At 38.1% G+C, this 20,876-nt stretch overlaps 1 protein-coding gene across 1 annotated transcript in view; it reads right to left on the bottom strand.

Moving 5' to 3' along the window:
• FREM2 (FRAS1 related extracellular matrix 2) overlaps positions 1 to 20,876 on the bottom strand; it is a 119,345-nt gene that overhangs the window by 13,654 nt on the left and 84,815 nt on the right. The window contains exons 8-16 of the mRNA XM_053971801.1: positions 19,703 to 19,912; positions 19,330 to 19,527; positions 17,218 to 17,382; positions 16,953 to 17,135; positions 13,432 to 13,562; positions 12,375 to 12,533; positions 11,188 to 11,491; positions 9,155 to 9,286; positions 8,220 to 8,551 (exon numbers count right to left, since the gene is read on the bottom strand). Coding sequence (XP_053827776.1) covers positions 8,220 to 8,551; positions 9,155 to 9,286; positions 11,188 to 11,491; positions 12,375 to 12,533; positions 13,432 to 13,562; positions 16,953 to 17,135; positions 17,218 to 17,382; positions 19,330 to 19,527; positions 19,703 to 19,912 — 1,814 coding nt within the window. The remainder of the gene's footprint in view (positions 1 to 8,219; positions 8,552 to 9,154; positions 9,287 to 11,187; positions 11,492 to 12,374; positions 12,534 to 13,431; positions 13,563 to 16,952; positions 17,136 to 17,217; positions 17,383 to 19,329; positions 19,528 to 19,702; positions 19,913 to 20,876) is intronic.

Below are 20,876 nucleotides of genomic sequence, written 5' to 3'. Positions count from 1 at the left end.
TGTATGACCATCACCTTACAACTGCTTTACACTTTGAAATGCCTGACAGAACCTTTACTAATATAATGTAACCACAAATTTACTGCTTGCACTCACTAAATACTTTGACCTAATTAAGGACTCCATTAAGGCAAATGTTTATAGTTGCCACAATTCACCTTCACGTGTCACTCTCCTTGATCTGCATTCAGTGCTAACGAAGTGTTTTTGACTTGCATAGCTTGACTCATTCCATAATACGTGCTAGCATTTAGACAGCAGTCATTTGGAAACACATTGTAGCACAGAATCAAAGAATTTTAGGAGTGGAAGGAACCTCAGGAGATCATGCAGTCCAGCCCATCTGTCACGCAGGATCACCTAGACCAGGTTGCACAGGAACATGTCCAGATGGGTTTTGAATGTCTCCAGAAAGGGAGACTTCATGATCTCACTGGGCAGCCTGTTCCACTGCTCTGTCACCCTCTATGTTCTTTCCCATGCTGTGGTGGAATGTTTTTTTGGTTTAGTTTATGGCCATTGCTCCTTGTCCTGTCACTGGGCACCACTGAAAAGAGTCTGGCACCACTGAAAAATAAAACACTAACACAGGCTGGTAGATGAGATTCTACAGCTGTAGATTATATTAATGCTTTGTTGGTTTTACATATACAAAATCAAGAACTTCTGTTTGGAAAAGCAAAAAAACAGTTGTATCTGTATATTGGAAGACCAATTAAAGTTTAGACAAAAATATTATTATTTAGTACCGTTTCAGTTGCAATTTTATCTTTGGGATACCTGCATGAGTATCTGAGCAATTATTTTGGACACAGATTCACTAAATTGTTCCAAATAACAACATGATATTCTCACTTCCATTAAAAAAAAAAATAGCAATGATGCAGCTCTCAAATGTCTTATGGTTTGCTTTTGTTTCAGGGGTAATCTCAAAAATTTGTCATTTCCTGGACCAGTATCAAGAACTGAATGAATACATTTGATTGTATAAAAAATGTAGTACTATTGTAAGGTCATCCCAGACAAACTGTGTTGGCTTTTCTCTCTGCCTTTTTACTCTCTATCTGCATGCCGTACAGTAAGAATTAGACACTGAAGTCAGAGATCTGAAATTTAGTTTGCTTATAAGGAAGATATAAAAGTATGTGGAACAGGATTTAATATATGCCCATTATTTTTTTAAATAGAAGCATACATAATGCTTAATGATAAAGTAGAGGACTGGAATATCAAAGTGAGAATTTAATGACCTCGAGGATTAGAATAATAGCAGTGAAATGAAATCTTATAGCTTAAAGTATAAGGTAATAGAAACCAGTCACAGGGATTTCTGTAGAAATGAAAGACATTCATTAGACACAATAGAGGGTAAAGAAATTTTGTTATGTGAGTTGATCACATCATAACTATGACCTTCCTACCCTCTCCATGTGCTATGATCCCAAGATAAACTGAGGAATGGGGTGGAAATTAGAAGCATGCATGCCATTATACAGAGCACTAGTGAGAGCTTATCTGGAGCAGCTTTGATCATCCATGCTTGAAAAAGTCTAATTTGCATTGTAGACTTCAGAAAAAGAAATCAACATAATCAGAGGAATGGCAAAACTATCTGATGAGAAGAGTCTAAAATAGCAGTGCTTTTGAGCCCGGTACAACAAAGGCTGAGAGGGAGTAAGAATGCTGTCTATATACATCAGGACACTAAGTGCAGAGAAGGGCCACTGATGATGAAAGATAGCGCTGACACGGGAACAAATGGGCATAAGATGGCCATGACAAATACAGCCCAGAAACCAGAAGAGTTTCCAGCCCTTAGTGTGGTGGCACTCCATAAGAATAGTGAGGCTATGAAATCCTGTTAGGTTTTAGATAAAGTTTACTACTGTTGGAACAACATTATATAGGCTTAAGGCAGAGGCCTGGATAGGGTGATCCACAAAACTCCTTCTAGCTCAGTACCTTATGACACATTAAGCCAAAAAACCCCACCCCTCATTACAAAGCTTTTCTTGGCTTTCAGTGCATCATTGGCTCTTCATGTGTACTTTACATAAAGCAATCCCCTAATGAGGTTTGTAAGCCACATTTTAGGGTTTTCTTGCCTCCATTTGATGAGACCATAGTGTTAGAGACATCAGCTTATTTGCACCGGTCAAAATCTAGTAGCAGGATCCCTTCTGGGGCAAGTCTGCCAGGAACACTACTCCTTTGACATATTACCCCTGCTCTGAGGAGAAATCTGAAATCTCTCCATTTCTAGGACTGTAGAATTTAAAAGGTTCTTCCCTTTTAGTAAAACCTGCAAGAGGTGTCTGGGAAGCAGAGCTGCTTGCATCAGCCTGGGAATTTATTTGTGTACTCATGTGCTTCCATCAGTACTGCTGCCCTTATGTGTGATTCATGGCATGGATGGGGGAGGAAGAACTTCTTGCTAAAAGCTCATTGAGTTTTCATGCGCACAAACCCTTCCACAGGCACTCATGGATCTGGAGGTCTGTAGGCAAACCTACAACACTGATAGTTGGAGAATTACTGAATAAATAATTCTCTCTAACAGTAAATGAAAACTTTTAAGAGCCTCTCATTCCTGCAAGAGGGAATCTTCTGTAGGCAGAAGAGAAAAATCTCAAGACATGGTATATGAAAGGATCCTTTTGATACAGTAAAAATAAAATAAAGAGGAAGTCAACTGCAGAGGAAAGCTGTGTCAAAGTGAGCAGGTACTGCCCCATCCCCAAATGAATTGATGGAATGTGTTACACAGATGGAGGACTTTGACTTCTCCAGCCCTCCTAATAACACAGTTTAGACAACTATGAGAAAACATTCTTTCCACTGAGTTATCTTTCTTTTCCAGCACTTCATTCAAAGCCTATTGGGAGTAGCCAGCTGTTCATTTTATATCTCATTGTGACACTGATGAAACCAAAAGGGTGACTTAGAGCTGTGTAAGCGTAGGATCAGTTTAACTGCTGTGGAGAGACAGGACAGGTGCATTATGTATCCATGAATCCTATGCACAGGAGATTTTACCAGTTACACTGACAAAATTACATTCAGTAACATTGATTTTAAACAATAATAAGTGGGTATGAATTTTAGTCTTCTGATACCAGGAGAGAACTACAGACTACAGCTACATCCCAGATGAACTGGGGAAATTGTGTCTCATACTCCATGACAATGCCAGATCTGAAGACAAAAATTGTTCCAAGGAGGGAACAAGACTCTTACAGAAAATAACTGGAAAAATTTAGATAAAAAATCACCAAACAATGCACCTCAAAATTCATGTGTGAGAAAGGAGAACATGATTTATACATTGACCTAATAAATAGAGCTTCATACTTTTTTTTTGTAAGGTAAATTATCACAGATCATAAGGTCTGGTTTAGAATACTGACAATTCCCATTTAAGACTTAGACAGTATTAATGGGAGTTTCTATACGTGTTTTTCTTTTCTTCCCCTTTCAGATGCAATCTGTCAAACTTCATTAAGTAAAATACAAAATTATTTTGAGAATTTGTCACATAACAATTTAGAATATTTACAATAAAAATATTTTCAATAAAGGGTTTGTGCATGGACTCTGTTCTACATTTATACCATGCTTTATTTAGCTGGCTTACATTTCCAGAGGGCAGAACTTGTCAGTGTATGTGTGTATATGTACATTGATAGTACTGATTAAATAAGACATTAGAAATAACACAAGTTTGTGTTTTATTCTGTGTATCTCAATGAAACAGGCTTTACATGAAAATTGTATTTTTATTCTCCAAATTACTCTAGGTCTCATTTTCTATTGCATTTACTTGTGATGTCTGTGAATTTGAGTCACGCAAGTTTAACAGTGTTATCAATTAACTGTTTATACAATGTCAGAATGGCAAAACTAAGATTTAGCCCTAAGAAGACACTCAGACAGGTAGGTCACAGGTGAAATGCAAAGCAGGTTTGTTTAAAGAAGTCTGAATGGAGAAGAGAATGCAATACATACAGCCTTGAAATGCCAGTCCCTTGAAAAAATGTAACCTCTGACTTTGTTACGCAGCTGGCGCATTCACTTTATAGATTTTTTTTTCTTTACAGCTTACTAAATGCCCGTTTGCAGCTAGAGAAAAAAATGTTTGTCTTTTAGTGAGGTTCCATGTCAAGGGAACATGGGTTGCAGAGTTTTCTTAAACTTGACTGGGGTCGCTAAAGTGAATATAAAAATCTGAAAACAGACATTTCAGTATGTTTGAATTTTACAACATCTAGTGAGATTTTCAGAATAGGTGAGTTTTCATCTTAAAGTACGGTTTTGGTAAAACTAGTTCAAATAAAGCTGGAAATACACTGTTTCTGTGTAATAAAATCCCTCTGCAGGCTGCCTTGTATAAGGTGCAGCAGTACATGAGTGATTTTAAAACCTGTTTGCAGATGGGATTTTGAAATGCTCAGTGCCATAACATGTGTAGCATAAATGTGACCTGAATGTATTGGAAGAAAGACATTTTCAGTTTGGGCCAAAAATAACTGGTTTTTGAAGAGAAAAAAGTTAACTGTTCAGCTATACTCAATTACCATAGTTTCAAGGTATAAAGCTATACATTCAAGTATTTTACTACATGTTCTTCACCTTCTTGCTCCTATAAAAGACTTGATTAATGAGCTGTCATTAATAAAATTAATTTGAATGGTAATTTCCTTGCTTCCCTATTTAGAGTCTGGCAATGGACTGAAACTATGGAAAGCAACATCCATATATAAATACTTGGCCAGAACCACACAGAAGTCTTCAGATGCCAAACTGCCTGGCTATAGCAAACAGTTATAACAGTAGGAAAAGGGACCAAATGATACTTCACACTCCATGAAATAAGTGTAGGCCAGTACTTCAATGTACACCTCATTAAAGTACGGTCACTTGCTTGGTTTTCACTGTCTCATTTTTTCACTTCCTTTCCTGAATATCTGCCACTGTTTTAGAATCTGTGTTGGGAGAATGTGAGATGTCTGTAGTACTTGACTCTCACAATGTCCCCATGAAGTAAAGCCCAACCTTTGTCAGAACACTGCCCTCAAACAGGCGAGTTCCCCTTTTTCCCCCTTTTTAAGGCCTATACATATCCAAATATAGACACTGAGTTTTAGACTGTGACTGCAGGTTGTCCTAATGAAAACTGCTAATCATCAAAGCTGACCTTAACTTTGACAAGGACAGAACTCTAATGCAAATTAATTAGATCAATTTAAAGAGGAGCACATCACTAATTTTAAGTAGAAGTTCTTCAAACTGCACATCTAAGTCCATGTTTAGATACATAAATGCCTGGGTTTTCAGATTTGGGCAGACCCCAGGAACAAACCGTCACGCTGTACACTGAAAGGAGTGCTGCATCTAGCTCACACAGGGTTTGCTCATGCACAGAATAATTGAGAAAAAGAGTGGGTCACAATCAAAAGGCCTCAAAGGAAAAAAAAAAAAAAAAGTGAAAACTAAGACCTTCTCTGTATGTATTATGACAGTTCATGAGTTCATGGGAACTGGCCAAGACAGCTGCAGCCTTCAGCAAACACTAGGAGCTGTGCCAGAAGAACTGCACCAGCTGCAGGTCCCCTACCTCACTTCTTGATTACTGAAGTTCATCTTCTTCCCCTACCAAACTAGGAGCTCCCATGAAGTGAAGGTCCATATCATTTAAGATATTGCCAGTTCTTAGTGTGAAATCTCTCTGTCTCAATCAACATGGCTGTCTTTGTTTGACCATACAGGTACTGGAGAACTAGAATCAAGAAACAAAATTTTGAGCCTAAAGTTCTAGCCAAAGTATCTGATAAATTCAAGTTATTAAATTTGCAGCAGTAGCAGGATATGGTAAGAGAATTTTTGTTATTTATCTGTTCTGTCTTTATAATAGAATTTAGGCTTCCTTTGTCTGCTAAAAAAAAATGGTGAAAACCATAGCCGCCAGCTTTCCGCTCACAGAAGAGGATTATTAATTGTTCACTGAAGGAGAGAAAAACAACAATGGTGACAACCACAGAGATAGGGCACTGACTGCCTCCCCTCTCAGCTGGAGGGGTCATGTGAAGATAAAGACCAAACCTGGAGAAGAATTAAATGGAGGTGGGGAGAACAGGGAGGGCAGTGAAGCGCGTACTGGCTGTGGGGAAATGCTTCACTGCTAGAAGCAATTCAGCTTGATATTTCACTTAACATACTGTAACCTTTTTTCCATAACCTAGAAGGCACTAAAGGATGACTTCAGCTGCAGTTTCATGGCTCTCACAGCTTATGTTGATCCCTCTCTGCTTTTAAATGAGGGAACTTACATAAAGTACATAATACTTCTGAAGCCTCAGGAAAGTACAGCTCACTTCTCTGGCCACATTGCCACTTATGCGTGTCCTCCAAAACTGAATAAACAGGTTCTTCCAATTTACTAAAATACTGGACTGGTACTTATTTTTTCCTCTGTTTATATGATCATAGACATAAATAGGTTTTATTTAGATACCTATTTGGCTAAAGCAGCTATTCAACCTTTTGTCTAAAGGACACAGAAGTATTTTAAATGGATTCATACTAGGTCTTCCTTCCTTTTCACTGAGGGAGAAGTGGCTTTCATAGTTACAGATGCTTCAAGTTGTGTATGCTTATGGTTGCTTTGTGTGGGAAATAAGAATTTGTGGTTGCATATTGCCTGGGCATAAGGAGATAGTCAAATGATGAGTCGAAGAAATGAAGAAATGAAATCATTCTAAGAACAGTGAAGACTAGTGTAATTTTTATCTTGGGGGAATGTGTAAGGTTTACATCCCACATTTGGATGCTTTCCCTTACCCCCTGACAGCTTCATAGATCTCGTGGAATGCACCTGTAGGAGGATCTGCTCTCAGCAGAGGCCAAGCCTAAGCAGAGCGTGGACAGTGAGCTTCCAACATGAAGGCAGAGACCTTGAAATGATCTCTGTAACAAACAAGGAACCAGAACTGATGACAAAGCAGTGAGATGACATATCCATCAAGGCCTTTGTATCTGAGACAGACAGAAGCTCCATTTTATTCTTGTCTTCTGGTTTAGAGTATATAATCTCTAGTTAAGAGGGGCAGAATGTTAGGAAGTTAACCAAGTGCTAAAGAGATCCTGCAGTTTCTTGTCCAGCAAACTGACTGTATGATTACTGTGAACACCCATGGAGTAAGGTGGACTTTAGCTCTGTTGTTGCACATGCTTATATATTTCTGTGGCCCATGACACACTTTCCACATCTGCTTTATGCCATTTGGGATTAAAAGAATAAGAATTTGTGCATGTAAGTCTACTGAGGTCTCATAGAAGATGGATTCCTGGCAAAATGTAAAAAGAGCAGAGAAATGATGTCCATTTCACAAAGCAGGCTCATTCCTTGCATAGTGGTTCAACAAGGAATGCTAGTGTACCAGGACAGTGAGTTAGCTGTGGATAGACTTCTCCAGCCTGTAGGATTATTCCCCAAATATATTTTTCTATACATAAACTTCATAGTTACAGCCACTGTAGTCCAGAGCCTGAGTGGGATCAGACAGGCTTATATAGTAATTATACAGGGAAGACCCAAGGATAAATTTCACTGTCACTGTTCCAGAAGAAATCCTGCACTCTTTTCTTTCCACATTACTATGGATTTCTAGAAATAATTTTCCAAAGTACACGTAAAGTTCTCTCCAATCTCTTGCTTTTAACCCCCCAACCAGTTTCACAGCTCTGTTCTTCAACCATTCCATATTGGCAGCTTTTTTTACTCCTGAACTAGTAATTTTCTGCTGGGTAATGTGAGAGCACTGTGCTGTCTGTGCTGACAGGTAGTCTTACCCAGTGAACAAGAGATCAGCAAAGCAAAGTGGCTGGTGGGACACTGCAGTCCTTTGTTGTCAGCCAGAAGTCTCCCCACAATATTTTAAAACTGATTTTCAAGATATAGCACAACGAATATTAAACAGACCAGTGCTATCTATGTGCTAAAAGCAATTCTTCAAAAGGCTTTCATTTTAAGAAAAGACTAAATTGGCTCACTATACAGTAAAAAAGGGATTGGTTTCCCCAAAAATACCCCAGAACTGTACTGGGTGAAAATCATAACAAATTTCATTCAGAACAAATGATTCTCTTATTTCTACTAGCACAGATGTATTATAAGGGAAATAATTTACTACAAGAATACAGTACAAAATCAAGTTCCATACCTGTCCATCTGTGCCAATGGTGCCTCCACAATCTGTGAGGAGCTCAGACATGTCATAGTAGCTAATGAACTCCCACAAGCAGGCTTCCAGGTTCAGGTTGCGGTAGAAGCGCAAGGTATTGAAACCTCTAATTGCTGGGCTGTACTGATAGGGAATGGTCTCTCCAATCACATCTGGATTCTTTGTAGCGTCAGTTAAAAAACCATGGTGGGTCTTTACTTCTGTGTAATCCAACAGGTTGGAGCACTTATGGTTTCCAACTCTAGTTCCATCAGGGCTCAGTGTCAGCTCAAAGTTGGAGAGCTCTCTTGTAGAAATAACAGGCAGCATGCCTAAAAGCATTAATTTATAGCACTATCACTACATGTCAGTTGTCAGACCTCCTTAATTTAACCAGACTATGTCAAACACTAAGCATGTTATGCAGTGCTTTTGTATTTTGTACTTACACCAATTACTGTCCTTTAGGATTCAAAGGAAGTTGATATGGTAAGTATGTATGAGAATTTTACCCACGATAACTGTCTGTATACTATGAAAAGACAAATAAAATATTTCTAAACATACTAATATTTTAAAATATTCATATACAACATATGATTAAATAAAAAAATACTGTGAATAGTAATTAAACTGTGTATTTCTATGCACTTCAAGGGAGTTTTACAAAGCTGAGGTCTAGCCCAATTTATGTAAATTATGCAGCTAATCTTAAAATGCTATTCTTCACATTGGAGGCTATGTATCAATACAGTATCTTATGGATCTTGTTGCAAACTGCACTTATTAATTCATAATTCGTCATTTTTCTTTGGCCCTACTGTTAGAAGATTATGTTATTAACTTGTCTATTTAAAATAACCTGACCAATAAAATAGCTCAAATAACAGCATATTGTATAAGTTCTCCTAACTCCACAGCTGATTTTCTCATACCGTCAATATGTGGCATTGTGACTGTCAGTTTGATGAGGTTGGCATAGTCAGGATCTTCTGGGCCAGTGTAGCGTAGTTTGGCAGAGAATGGCTCTGCTCCAACTACTCCTGATATACGAGGCTGACAAAGACCTAATGGCAAAAAGAGAAAGCAACCTTACTTTTTGTCCATAGGAAACAATCTGTACTTTTCTTTCCACTATTTAAAATGTACTTTTCTTCCACGATACAGGTATCCAAAACAACAAAAATTTTTGTCAATGACAGGTAAATACTTTGAGAAGTGTTTTCCAGAGGTTTCAACAGGAATTTATGCAGAAGAGGATTCAAACAGAAATGATTACTTGATCAATTGGATCACATTTTCAGAACAAGGTGATAATATTGCATCGGTGTCTTTTCAGTCGCATGTTTCAACCTTACTTGCAAAGCCAGTGCCAAGTGCCATATTTTATTACAGAGGTCTTCAGAGGCACATGTTTTAATTCCTCCCACCATCCTAAGTTTTATGGAAGATACCTAACCAGTGTTCAGTTGGTTTTGGCATTGGATTGGAGTATGCAGTGATATGCCCTCACAGAAATTCATCAGTCTCCTGATCCACCAGTAACAAAAGTGTAGTTAGAAAGATTGTGTCACAGGATATGTAGAAATATTCTGCTTACAATAGAGCCAGCTCCAAAGCTGGATTGAGTTGCTTAAGGCCTTATTAATTTGAATTTTGGATTTCTCCAAGAAAGGAGAATGTGTAACTTATTTTGGTAATCCTTTCCAGTGAAAGTTCCATGTGTTCCAGTATTAGTCCAAGTTTGTAGGACCAGAAAATTAGGTTTGTAATCATATGATCTGAGATATATGCAACTCCTTGTTGCATAGTTCAATGCAGTAGTGTCTGCATTCTGGTCACTTTGTCATGAGAGGCCAAAGGATTACAAGGTACTCTAAGTAAGAAACAAGCAGATATGGAAAGTCAAAACAGTTCTCTTTGCCCATTTCTGTGGGATTTCAAGAAAAGAGGAGGCAGGGCCCTCCTCTTGGAGAGCTTATTGGCTCTGGAGGAGCCAATCTTGCTCAACATCTCCAAGTAGGAAACTTCTGTCAGGATGAAACAAAATTTCTTTTCTGTACATGACAGCTTATTGTTAGGTTGGTCTGGTTGGTGGTTTTATTTTTTTTTTCCTCAAATGCAAATAACATTGCTAAAGAGACTAAATACTTTTTAAATTTTTTTGCACAATCTGAATTCCTTTTGAGAGTTCAGTCTATGTATTGGAGGTCAGGCATCTTCGAAGTGGAAAATATTCAGGATTTTTGCAGGTTGCTTTGATCATTGCACTTCTTTCCTTCCACATCACAAGTTAGCTCAGGTACTGGAAGTAATTTATGCATGACAACTCAGTCCTGAGCCTCAGATAATTAGCTCTGCTAATTTGTCAAGTCTAATCCAAATAATGCATTATTATAACAACAAAGCCAGTCTGTTTCATATAACAAGAAGGATGAACAATTATGAATGCTTTGACCAGGGTAAAATTTTGTCCATGCCCTGTTATTGGGCCTAGTTGCTTTAGTTTTTAGTCAAGGAAGAAATCAATTTTCAGGTGTGCAGTGAAGCCTGCATGCCAAATGAGATTGTGCTTCTGGCTAGGCTTTCATATGCCACTCCCATGTGGATTCTCCAGTGTCTAATAGGAGCTGAGACTGTACTGCATCATTACTGTGGTTTAATTCAAAAGTCAACAGAAACCGGGTTTCACCAATTCCATTGCCTGTTATATATTGTTCTCATGAACATACAAATTTGCTATGTGGATTATTATTTAAAGACGTCGAGAATTAGGAGAGAAGAAAAACTTTTTCTTTATACAATGGTTTGCTGTGTCAAGACAGTTTTTGCACCACCTCTACAAAGAGCAGAAGAAAAACTGACGCGGAAATGTTAAAACATGTGATCATGTAACCGGCTTTTGTTAGGACTGCATTTGGGATCTGAAAGAGACCTGTGAATCTTGGAGTAGGTGATGATGTCTTACCTTCTGATGTGCTAATAGTGACAATAGGGCTCATAAGCTCAAGACCCTCATTCCCATCTGAATTCACAGCCCGAGCTGCACACTGGACACGAGAACCGGCTTGAAAGTAAATGGAGTCAAGTGTAATCATCTTAGAGGAAGTGAAGAAGGTGTCAAAGTCAACCTCCTTCATGGGGCTGGTCACACCATCGGGGCCAGTGGGGGCACTTACAAGCCACCGGTACCGTGTCAGAGTATTATTGATGTTCTCACTGGCACATATAGAACCAGTCTTGTCAAAGTCTTCGTACTTAGGATTACAAGCCTGCAGAACAAGGCAGATGTGTTAAGAATTTATTTGCTTCACAGCAAAGGAATTTTAAGTCATCAAGAGTCACAAAACTTAACAACATGGAACTGACAATCCCACTAAATCTCATAAGAAATCACCTTATTTTAACAGTGATGTATTTAGCACTGCTAGGGTAGATTAAAGTGTGTATCTAAGTATACTTACTGAAATAAAATATATTATTTAAAATTGATTTATAGGTGAAAATGTGGCATAGTTATGAAGGCACAAACTACACTCCCATCTACTACTTTAATTTTAACTTCTCCCTTTGATCAAATTCTGCAAATACACTTTGCATTTAAAGATTTATTTTCTTTGATTCTTTTTTTATTGAGAAGAACCATTCAACTTGTGACATTCCTGTGCAAAAGGAATGTGTGAAAAAGAAATTGAAGATGGACAAAACATTCTTCAAGGTATATGAATATTTATGTAAACTTGCAAAACTACTAGTGAGAAAAATTAAAGAAGCCTGTACTCCTTCAGCACTCGTTTCACAGTCCATGACACTCATTGAAAATAATGGCTCATCTATTATCTCCAGTGATATTAACTCTACAAATAAAGGCAGGATAATGCAGGAAATACTAAGGTCATGCAATCACAGACACAGTGTGAGTATCAATATTGAACTATTCTTAGTGAGGAACAAATGAAACATCTTTCTTTCTGTGCTTTTACTCTGCCTGAAAACAAATTTATTATCCAGACAAATTGAATTAGCTCTAAGGATAATTCTTGCTTGAACTAATATGTGTGACTCATCAACATATGGATTGAAACCGGGTGTGTAAAATCCGCTGAACAAAATCCATATACTGATTTTGTTCTGTTTTTCCACAGAGATACTCACTGTGATACAGATGACAGGATAGCCAGCAATGGGACTGGCTCTGTCTTTGGCTTTAGAAGTATCATCATATATCAACAGAGATGCAACTTGAGGGACAGAGGGAAAGGTGACATCTGCCATGCTGTTCATTTCTTCAATGTAAACAATGGCCTTGGCTGTCTGACAATGAAAAAGATAAAAACAATTCTCTGTGAAAATTTAAATAAACAAGGTGGACATCAATCAGAGCATGTCTAGCCTTCGAAACATTGCTCCAAAAGAAGTTCTAAAACCTCAACTGGATGAGCTATTGAGAAAGGGTTGAGGCACTGAAAGTACACTGCAGAGTGCAAAAGGAAGAGCTAAAATGAAAGTTTTCTTTTCAGAACAGTGAAGATCCCAGACCTTTAACTTTGTCTCCCAGCTTTTTTTGTTATCACTTCAGTATTCTGGTAGAACCCCCTATGTGCAATGTATGCTTTAATGCCTGGTGGAAATGGGGTGTTTGTCATCAGCAAAGTCTCTTCTGTCTGGCTGTCTGGAGTCAGACTATATATTGTGTGACACTGATGAAGCAGACAGGGATTTTATGCCATTTTATGCCAAATCAGAGGACTATACTGTTTGAATTAAAAGTATGCAAGATACAATGCTAAATAACAAGAATGTGTGGCTATTTCATCTTACACAATAAGAATAATATTAACATGGTTTTGACAGCAGAAGTAATATTTCACCTGAAATTATTATTTTTACAATATAGAGGTATTTCCAGAGAGTGTTTCTGAGAGGACATCAGTTTCTAAGACTGATTATATGAGAAGAATATGTCTGGAACGATACCCTGAACACTTCAGTCTTTCATTGACCCTGTGGCCCCATCAACATCATTGTCTTGATAATAAACTGTTTTGTTTAGGTGTTACTGTGACAGCTGGGGTGGCCTTTTTGTCTTTTAATATACAAGCCAAGATGGTGTGAATAAATCTTAAAAGAAGAGTAAAACTATGAGCCAGAAAGTAAGTAAGAGGTCTGTTTAGCAGCTTTTGTTGTTCAGGACTTTGCATGAACTTATTACCTGTATTTCTGCAACCATGTTCTCATCAGGCTTCAGGTGGACAGTGAAGGCTTCTCTCATCTCCCTTACTCCATCAAAGAGAACTTCAATCTCCACAAAGTGCTGTGTTTCACCCTCCTTGAACTCAATTTCTGAAAACATGAGACACTGAAAAATAAATCTGTTGTTCATAACAACCTGTGATTCTAGGCTGAGACATGAGACGGCAGTTAATACTCACTTTTCAAATTACAGATGTTTGTAAATTTAGTTTAACCCATTTGATGCTACAAATAATAATAATGAATAGCAGTGGACACACGTAGAAATCACTGAAAATAAGACATAAATCAAGAGATTTGCAAAGCTCAAACTTTAGTCTAATGGAACTTATCGTTTTGAAAATTATCTGTGACTAATTACATAAATGTTGGTAACATATATGAATGACCAAAACACTGAAAAATTCTAAATAAATAGTATCTAACAAAATGTAATAAATACAGTGATAAATACCAAAAATAAGGAACAAAGCTGTAGCTACACAAAAGTATTGTATTTTGAAAATCATTGTCTCTGAAAAAACTTTTTAAGTCATGATAAAAAGTTCAATCTTAGGTGATTGTATTTGGTTTGCATGGCAAGGCTTTGGTAGTGGGGAGCTATAGGGATGGATTCTGTAAGCATCTGCCAGAAGCATCCTCCATATCTGACAATTCCAGCTGGCTCCAAGATGGACCCACTGCTGTTCAAGGCTGAGCCCAGCAGTGTCAGTGGTACTGTCTCTGGGATAACAGATTAAAGAAGGGAAAAACTGCTGAACTGCAGCAGCTGGGGAAGAGGAGTGAGAATATGTGAGAAATCACTCTGCAGGCACCAAGCTCAGTGGAGAAGGCAGGGCAGGAGGTGCTCCAGAAGCCAGAGCAGAGATTCTCCTGCAGGCTCTGGTGCAGACCCTGGTGATGCAGGATGTGCCCCTGTAGCCCATGGAGGCCCATGGTGGAGTAGAGATCCACTTGCAGCCTGTGGAGGACCCGTGATGAAGCAGATGGATGCCCAAAGGATCCATCTTTGGGCTGTGACCCAAAAGGAGGCTGTGACCCCAGGGGAAGCCTGCAGTGGAGCAGGCTTCTGGCAGGACCTGTGGCCCCATGGAAAGAGGAGCCCACAGTGGAGCAGGTCTGCTGGCAGGACTTGTGACTTCATGAGGACCCACACTGGAGCAGTTAATGAAGAAATGCAGACCATGGGAAGGACCCATAGTATAGTTTTAGAACTGTTTCCTGTGGGTGGGACCTCATGCTGGAGTAGGGAAGAGTGTGAAGAGGAAGAAGCATCAGAAATAACATGTGATGAAGAGATTGCAACTCCCATTCCCTCGAGCCAGTCAGAGCTAAGGAATGTGGGAGTGAAGCTACCCCAAGAAGAAGGGAGGGGTGGAAGGAATGTCTTATTTCTCATCATTGTGCTCTGGTTTGATTGGTAAAAAAATATAAAACTATTTTTCCCAAGCCGAGTCTGTTTTCCCCGTGCTGATAATTGGTGAGTGATGTCTCCCTCTTCTTATCTCGACCCATGAGCCTTCTGTCATATTTTCTCCTTTGCAGCTGAGGAGGGGGAGTCATAGAGCAGCTTTGGTGGGCACTTACTGTCCAGCCAAGATCCACCCACCACACTGACCAAGTTAGGGAGTACTACGATTCTTGACTGTATTAACTACTAAAGAAATAAAAAGTACAGAAATTATTTAACATTTGTGCCTGGAAAGCACAAATAATAACTGCATTTCTAATATTTTTTTTTTTAAAAGAATGTTAAATTCACTTTGAAGATGTACAGAAATAAACAACAGAAGCTTAGGACCAGAAGAACTTGCAGAGAGTGATGTTCTCACTGATATATGGAAACATCACCATAATCAAAATATACCAGGTGATAAAGACCTCTGCACTCTAAGGGACAGGCACAAAAAGCAGTAGTGCATTAAAGCTGAATTGTATATGGGAAATAAGACACAGTTAGGTGATAGAGACTGATCAGTGAAGTAAAATGCTATGAAACACTCTTCTTCTCCAAAGCCTTCAAACCAAGAGCAAATGCCCTTTCTAAAGGACATATTTTCTCCAACCAAAGTTAATTGGATCAATACAGAAATAATTTGGGAAAACTGGGAGAATCTTGGAATCCACAGTGAGTCTGATTAAGTGATCAAATGATCCTTCCAATCCCAAGGGTTACTAAGCCAGGGAAATACTCTTTGTGGTACTAAACCTATGAACTCTCAGCTGAGTAACAGCTAAGAATTTTACTGATTTTCAGTTTGTCACACTTCGTCCAAAAAAACTCAGTTAAGGATGTAGGTTTTGTACCTATGGCTGAATATGCAGGTTCCCTAAGCCCACAGATATTCTGAAATCTGTGGAGAAATTCTGCACATCACAGACCTTTCTCAAAGGTTTGGGGACAGAGGCCGAGAGACTCTTGTTCTGCAGTAGCAAATCTCCCCTGAAAACTTTGCTGCCATGTGCTGTTGGTGCACAGCAGGGAGAATATAAGCAAGACAATGCCTACAGATAATGTGCACAGGATAAGTATCAGCTGACACTAAAAGTTCCTGTGGTTTTCAGGGGGAAAGAGCAAAACTCTGAAATGCAGGAGCAAAGTGACTGGAATTAGCAAGCTCTGGGTTGATGATTTTCTTGTGGCTAACAAATTGCCTCTTCAGATATCACTAGTGGCAAATGCCACTCCTATGGAATTTGAAGATATAGTGCAATGTTGTTGCTGGATGTTCAAAGGTAAGTCATATATTCCAACTGAACTGGATGCCAGAATAGTTTATCCAAAACTATGAAAACACTCCAGCAATGAATGATTAATCTTAAAACACAGAGTACTATCATGTATTATCATAAACTTTAAAAGAAAAAAAAAATCATAATGCCACAAACTCCATTAGTCATTGCCTAAAGCACGTAGGTGGGCTATTAATGGAAAGAAGTTTATCAGCTAAGAAATTTCTCATTCTGTTGCACAACTTCTCTCGTCATTTATTGGTAGTGTGGAGCAGCAGGCAGTGAATTCAGAAATACAGAAGGAAAGCATTATTATTATGAACATAGCAAAATAAAAAGAAATATACATTAATTCCTACATACAGCAAATCCCATTACCTTAATGAGTTGCTCAAGAAACAATCACACAACCATATCCTATAAGTAGATGTTTCTTCAGAGTAATATTATTATACTCTGCAAATATAACTAACGTTTAAGTCACACATCTTCCACAATTTCTTGAGCTACAGATGTTTTCAAAGGAGTCACAGTCCTTTTGTAAATATCTTCACTAATAATTAGTATACCAACAGCAATTGGCTGTTGTATACCACAGGGGATTTGTCCACACTGAATTTGAATAGGAAAGTGCATTTTGGGATGTGGTTGCAAAGTATTCTAATCACAAAGTTATTTCATTTTTCAGAAATTATGTTACAGTCATGAATGAAAACAAATAGTTGGATGTGATAAGTATGATCCTACCTTCTGATATGGGGTGATAGTCTTCTCCAGAAGTAGCAGATCCATCCTTTGTATGAACTCTCACAACAGAAACTTTGGAAGTGTCTCCCAGACGAAGCACTGGTATTTTCACAATTGCTACTTGCCTTGTGTCCTTTGGTTCACTCACACTAAATTTGGTCTCACCAAACTTAATGATAGCCTCTGTCATTAGAGGAAAAAAAAAATGGTTTTAGAGCATGCAAATGGGCTTCCAAAAGCCAGTAACAATAAGCTATTCTCTTACTGTCTGCGTCATCCCGAATCTTTATCAGCGTCTCGTTTTGCTCGCCAACAGAAGCACCAAAGGAAAAATCACTTCTTGGAGTGCCAAGAACCAGGCGTAGCTCCTCCTCCTCCTCGTGGAAAGTATCATCCGTAAGCACCAGCGTGCAAGGCTTCTCAGTTTCACCTGCAATCATTCCTAAGGTAGTTATCAGGAAGAACTTAGGTGTTCTTTGCTCTAATACAGCACTTCTTTCCAAGCCCAAGGCATCTGACTCCTGCTGGCCAAGGCATCCACCTTGACACCATACAAGTTAATAAGCAATGACAGCAGTGAAAGCAGAATTAGCAATCATTACCTTTCTATGGAAACTCATTAAAGTGGAATCCCTCATTTTGGGACTTCTGTAAGACAAGTATCTATTTGGTATGTCCACTTTACATGTATTAGTCCCTTTTACCTAAGAAGAAAATGCTCCTTCTCAGTGACCTCTTCTACAGAGTGTGCTTAAAAAAAGTAAATACTTGCACAATGAAACAGAATAATAAAACCTTTCTAATGGTAATACTAATTACTAATTACCATTACTAATACTAATTGCAATTTTGTCCTGAAGTTCTATATTTCAAGTCTCTTTTGATTGGACACCCTCCAACTGGGTGGACCTTCACTTATATTATTCTGTTTTACTTTAGTCTTTTGAACCCCCACTGATTTCAAGTGACAGTGAATATTGCCATAAAAATGCTTTGAAGTATCAAACTGCTCAATTTTGCACTCACAAATTATTGTGCCCTGACTTACTTCATGTTCAGAAACTTGAACATCTTTTCTTATGTCTTTTACACAAGCAGCAAGACCTATGAATGTTGTTCAGTGTCTGGCACCCAGCATGACTAGGTGGGCTCTTCCTCATGGGACTGACTCCTATACCCCAGACAAAAGGAACAACACAGCAGGAGAGAGATGAGGTCAATTTACTGTATTTTTTCATCATTACATATGTAGATAGATAGATAGAGAAAAAATGCAAAATACTTGTCCTGCTTATTGTTACATGGAAAATGTGAAAACTGGAATAAAACTGCTGCATATTAAACATGCTTAAGAAGCTTATGGAATGAAAATATAATTCTAGTAGACCTTTTTGTTATTTGTCTTTGCAGAGAAATGGTAGGGCAACACTCAAAAAAGGAGAAAAGTCACTACCTAAGTGGCCCAGATCCATTAATTCTTACTAGCTGGACTCTTTCCTGGTTGCACAGAAGCAATAGCAAAGGTGTAGAGTACAGGACAGCACTAAAAGCTGAGGCTAGCCCTAAGTAAGAAAGACTGAACAACTCACTTTTTCAAGAGAACTATGATACATGTCTACAGAAATACAAAGGTTGTAATTTCTGTGATAAGTATATACCAAGGATTTCATGCTGATCACAGAACTTGTTTAAGACTTGTAAAAAGTTTCACATCTGTGTAAACTTCAAAGGCTAGAAGACCAAACTGCCCTCTGCACATGTAGAAAGAATTAGGCAATTATTCTTTCAGCATGGTAACATTTGATTTATTTGCATTTCATCTCTGATGTGGGATATTAAGTACCTGATATTCGTGGGTGGTCTTAGGAAAGCCTTGGTGGGAGAAAAAAATTCAAACAGGAATTAGGAAGCTATATACCTGTTGAAAGATCTTTACTTATTTCAGTGCATGTCAATTGTATTTACCAGAAATCTGCTCAACAAAGAGCAGAACTTCTGAAGTTTCCTTTCTGACAGCAGATCTGTGCTTCTACTGTGTTATGCCAAACTTACTTTTGCTATCAAAAAGATCCTGGCACTGATGCTGACCCTAAATGAAGATATACTCTTTTAGTTCTTATTGATTATCCTTCTAAGTTAGAAGTGAAGAAAATAGAGGAAACATCATCCCATTGTGTATGAAAGAAAAACCAAACCTTTGTTTTCCAGAATGCTCCTTTTGGCACTACTCTATGAGAAGAAAAAATTAAAACACAACAAAACAAAACAAACAAAGCAAAGGAAAGTACAGGAAAGCAAAACAAAAGAAAACATAGTAGAAAAGAAAAACAAAACAAAATAAAACATAAAGGCTTCTAAAATAATATCAAGAACTTACCAGGAAGGAATGTGATGATGGAACTGTCAGTATTAGGACGTTCTTCGAAGTCCATCATAACCTGAGCTGAACCTTGCCTTGTATAGCATCTCACAGTGGATGTGTATCGGATATCCCCACTCCTGTATATCATGGCAGAAACCTGCCCATCATTTTCATTGGCTACATACACAGATTCTTTAAACTGCATCTTTGGCACTGGGCAGAAAAACAGAAAGCACATGTAAAGTATAACTGCAGAAATTATCATATCTTCCTTCCACCATTTCACATTTACTTATGCCACATTGCACCAGGTATAGAAAGCAAGCAGCCAGTCAGCAAACGAACTAATCTCTAAATTATGAAAAATAATAATAAAAAAATTACTCACAATCAGACACTGAGTCATTAATGAAGATGGTGGTCTTGCTGGGTTCTCCAAGGGCAGCATTCATGGGCATCCTTAGCACAAGCTCAAACTTCTCTGTTCCTTCTAACACTGGCTGTCCAAGATCATCCAGAATTATCACACGAAAAGTCTGCATATTGACTCCAGGTGAAAAATCCAAATTACGACTGATGCCTACATAATCTACTCCAGCTACCAATGGAAAAGAGATAAAAATAGCATTACATATAATTAAAAATAAAAATATCTATCATAAGGCAGTTAATTGTAGGTAAATATTTTTCCTTTATAATTTCAGTATTTGCCAAATTCTGGCATTCATGTAAAGCAAAACTATATTTTAGTATTTAAGTTGGACTACGCAATAAAATAAGTAAAAATTAATTTTTTGTTTAATGATGATTTGAGTCACAAAATGAGACTGATTCTGTTCTGTTCTAAGCCAACAGTTATTCCAGAAAAACGTATGAAATTTGCTTGAAGTGAGAAATGAAAGTAAGCAAAGAGCTTTGAGAGAGACTCTGGAGATGAAGCAAAGTCTTTTGGAAAGAAATTTTGTATTATTTTGTAACAAAGATGAAAGTTTTAAGATTAATGTAAAAAGGAAAGGAGACAAGGCCAGTGAGCTGACTGGGGGAAGAACTGTTGTTCAGACAAGTTGTGTAAAACAGAATTAATGGAAAACAAATAAATCAAATTCTGCTCAGGGCATATTGGGTGAGGTCTGCCACCTTACTCTCAAAGGAAGATTGATCTGGGTTTGTTTTCTTTTAAGCAAATCAAACCAATCCATAACATGTCAATAAGAAGGCAGCAACCAAAACAAGATACTGACTAAAAAATGACACTGACTTGGAACCAAATGTATCCAGGACTTTAGGGAAGGACTCAATTTTAACATTAGTTTTTGGGGAGAATAAACAGCAGAGCTCTTGAAACAAAGTTTTGGGGAATTGAAATGGGAATCAGGTTTGGAATTCTTTGAATTTGACAAAATTTAGCCAGATTGAAGGCCATCACCACATGGGCACTTGCCTAAAAGCTCTACTGCTGTACTTCCCTAGATCTAAACCTCTAAGGCAGGACTTCAGGACTGACAGCTCAGAGCAGCAGATCCAGTGCTGCACTGTGTAAGGCAAAGAGCCAGGTTCATGGT

The sequence above is a fragment of the Vidua macroura genome, chromosome 2, assembly GCF_024509145.1.
Source record: "Vidua macroura isolate BioBank_ID:100142 chromosome 2, ASM2450914v1, whole genome shotgun sequence".
Lineage (NCBI taxonomy): Eukaryota > Metazoa > Chordata > Aves > Passeriformes > Viduidae > Vidua > Vidua macroura.
The sequence above is the reverse complement of the archived record's forward strand: the minus strand, read 5'-3'. Positions and strand labels throughout refer to the sequence as shown.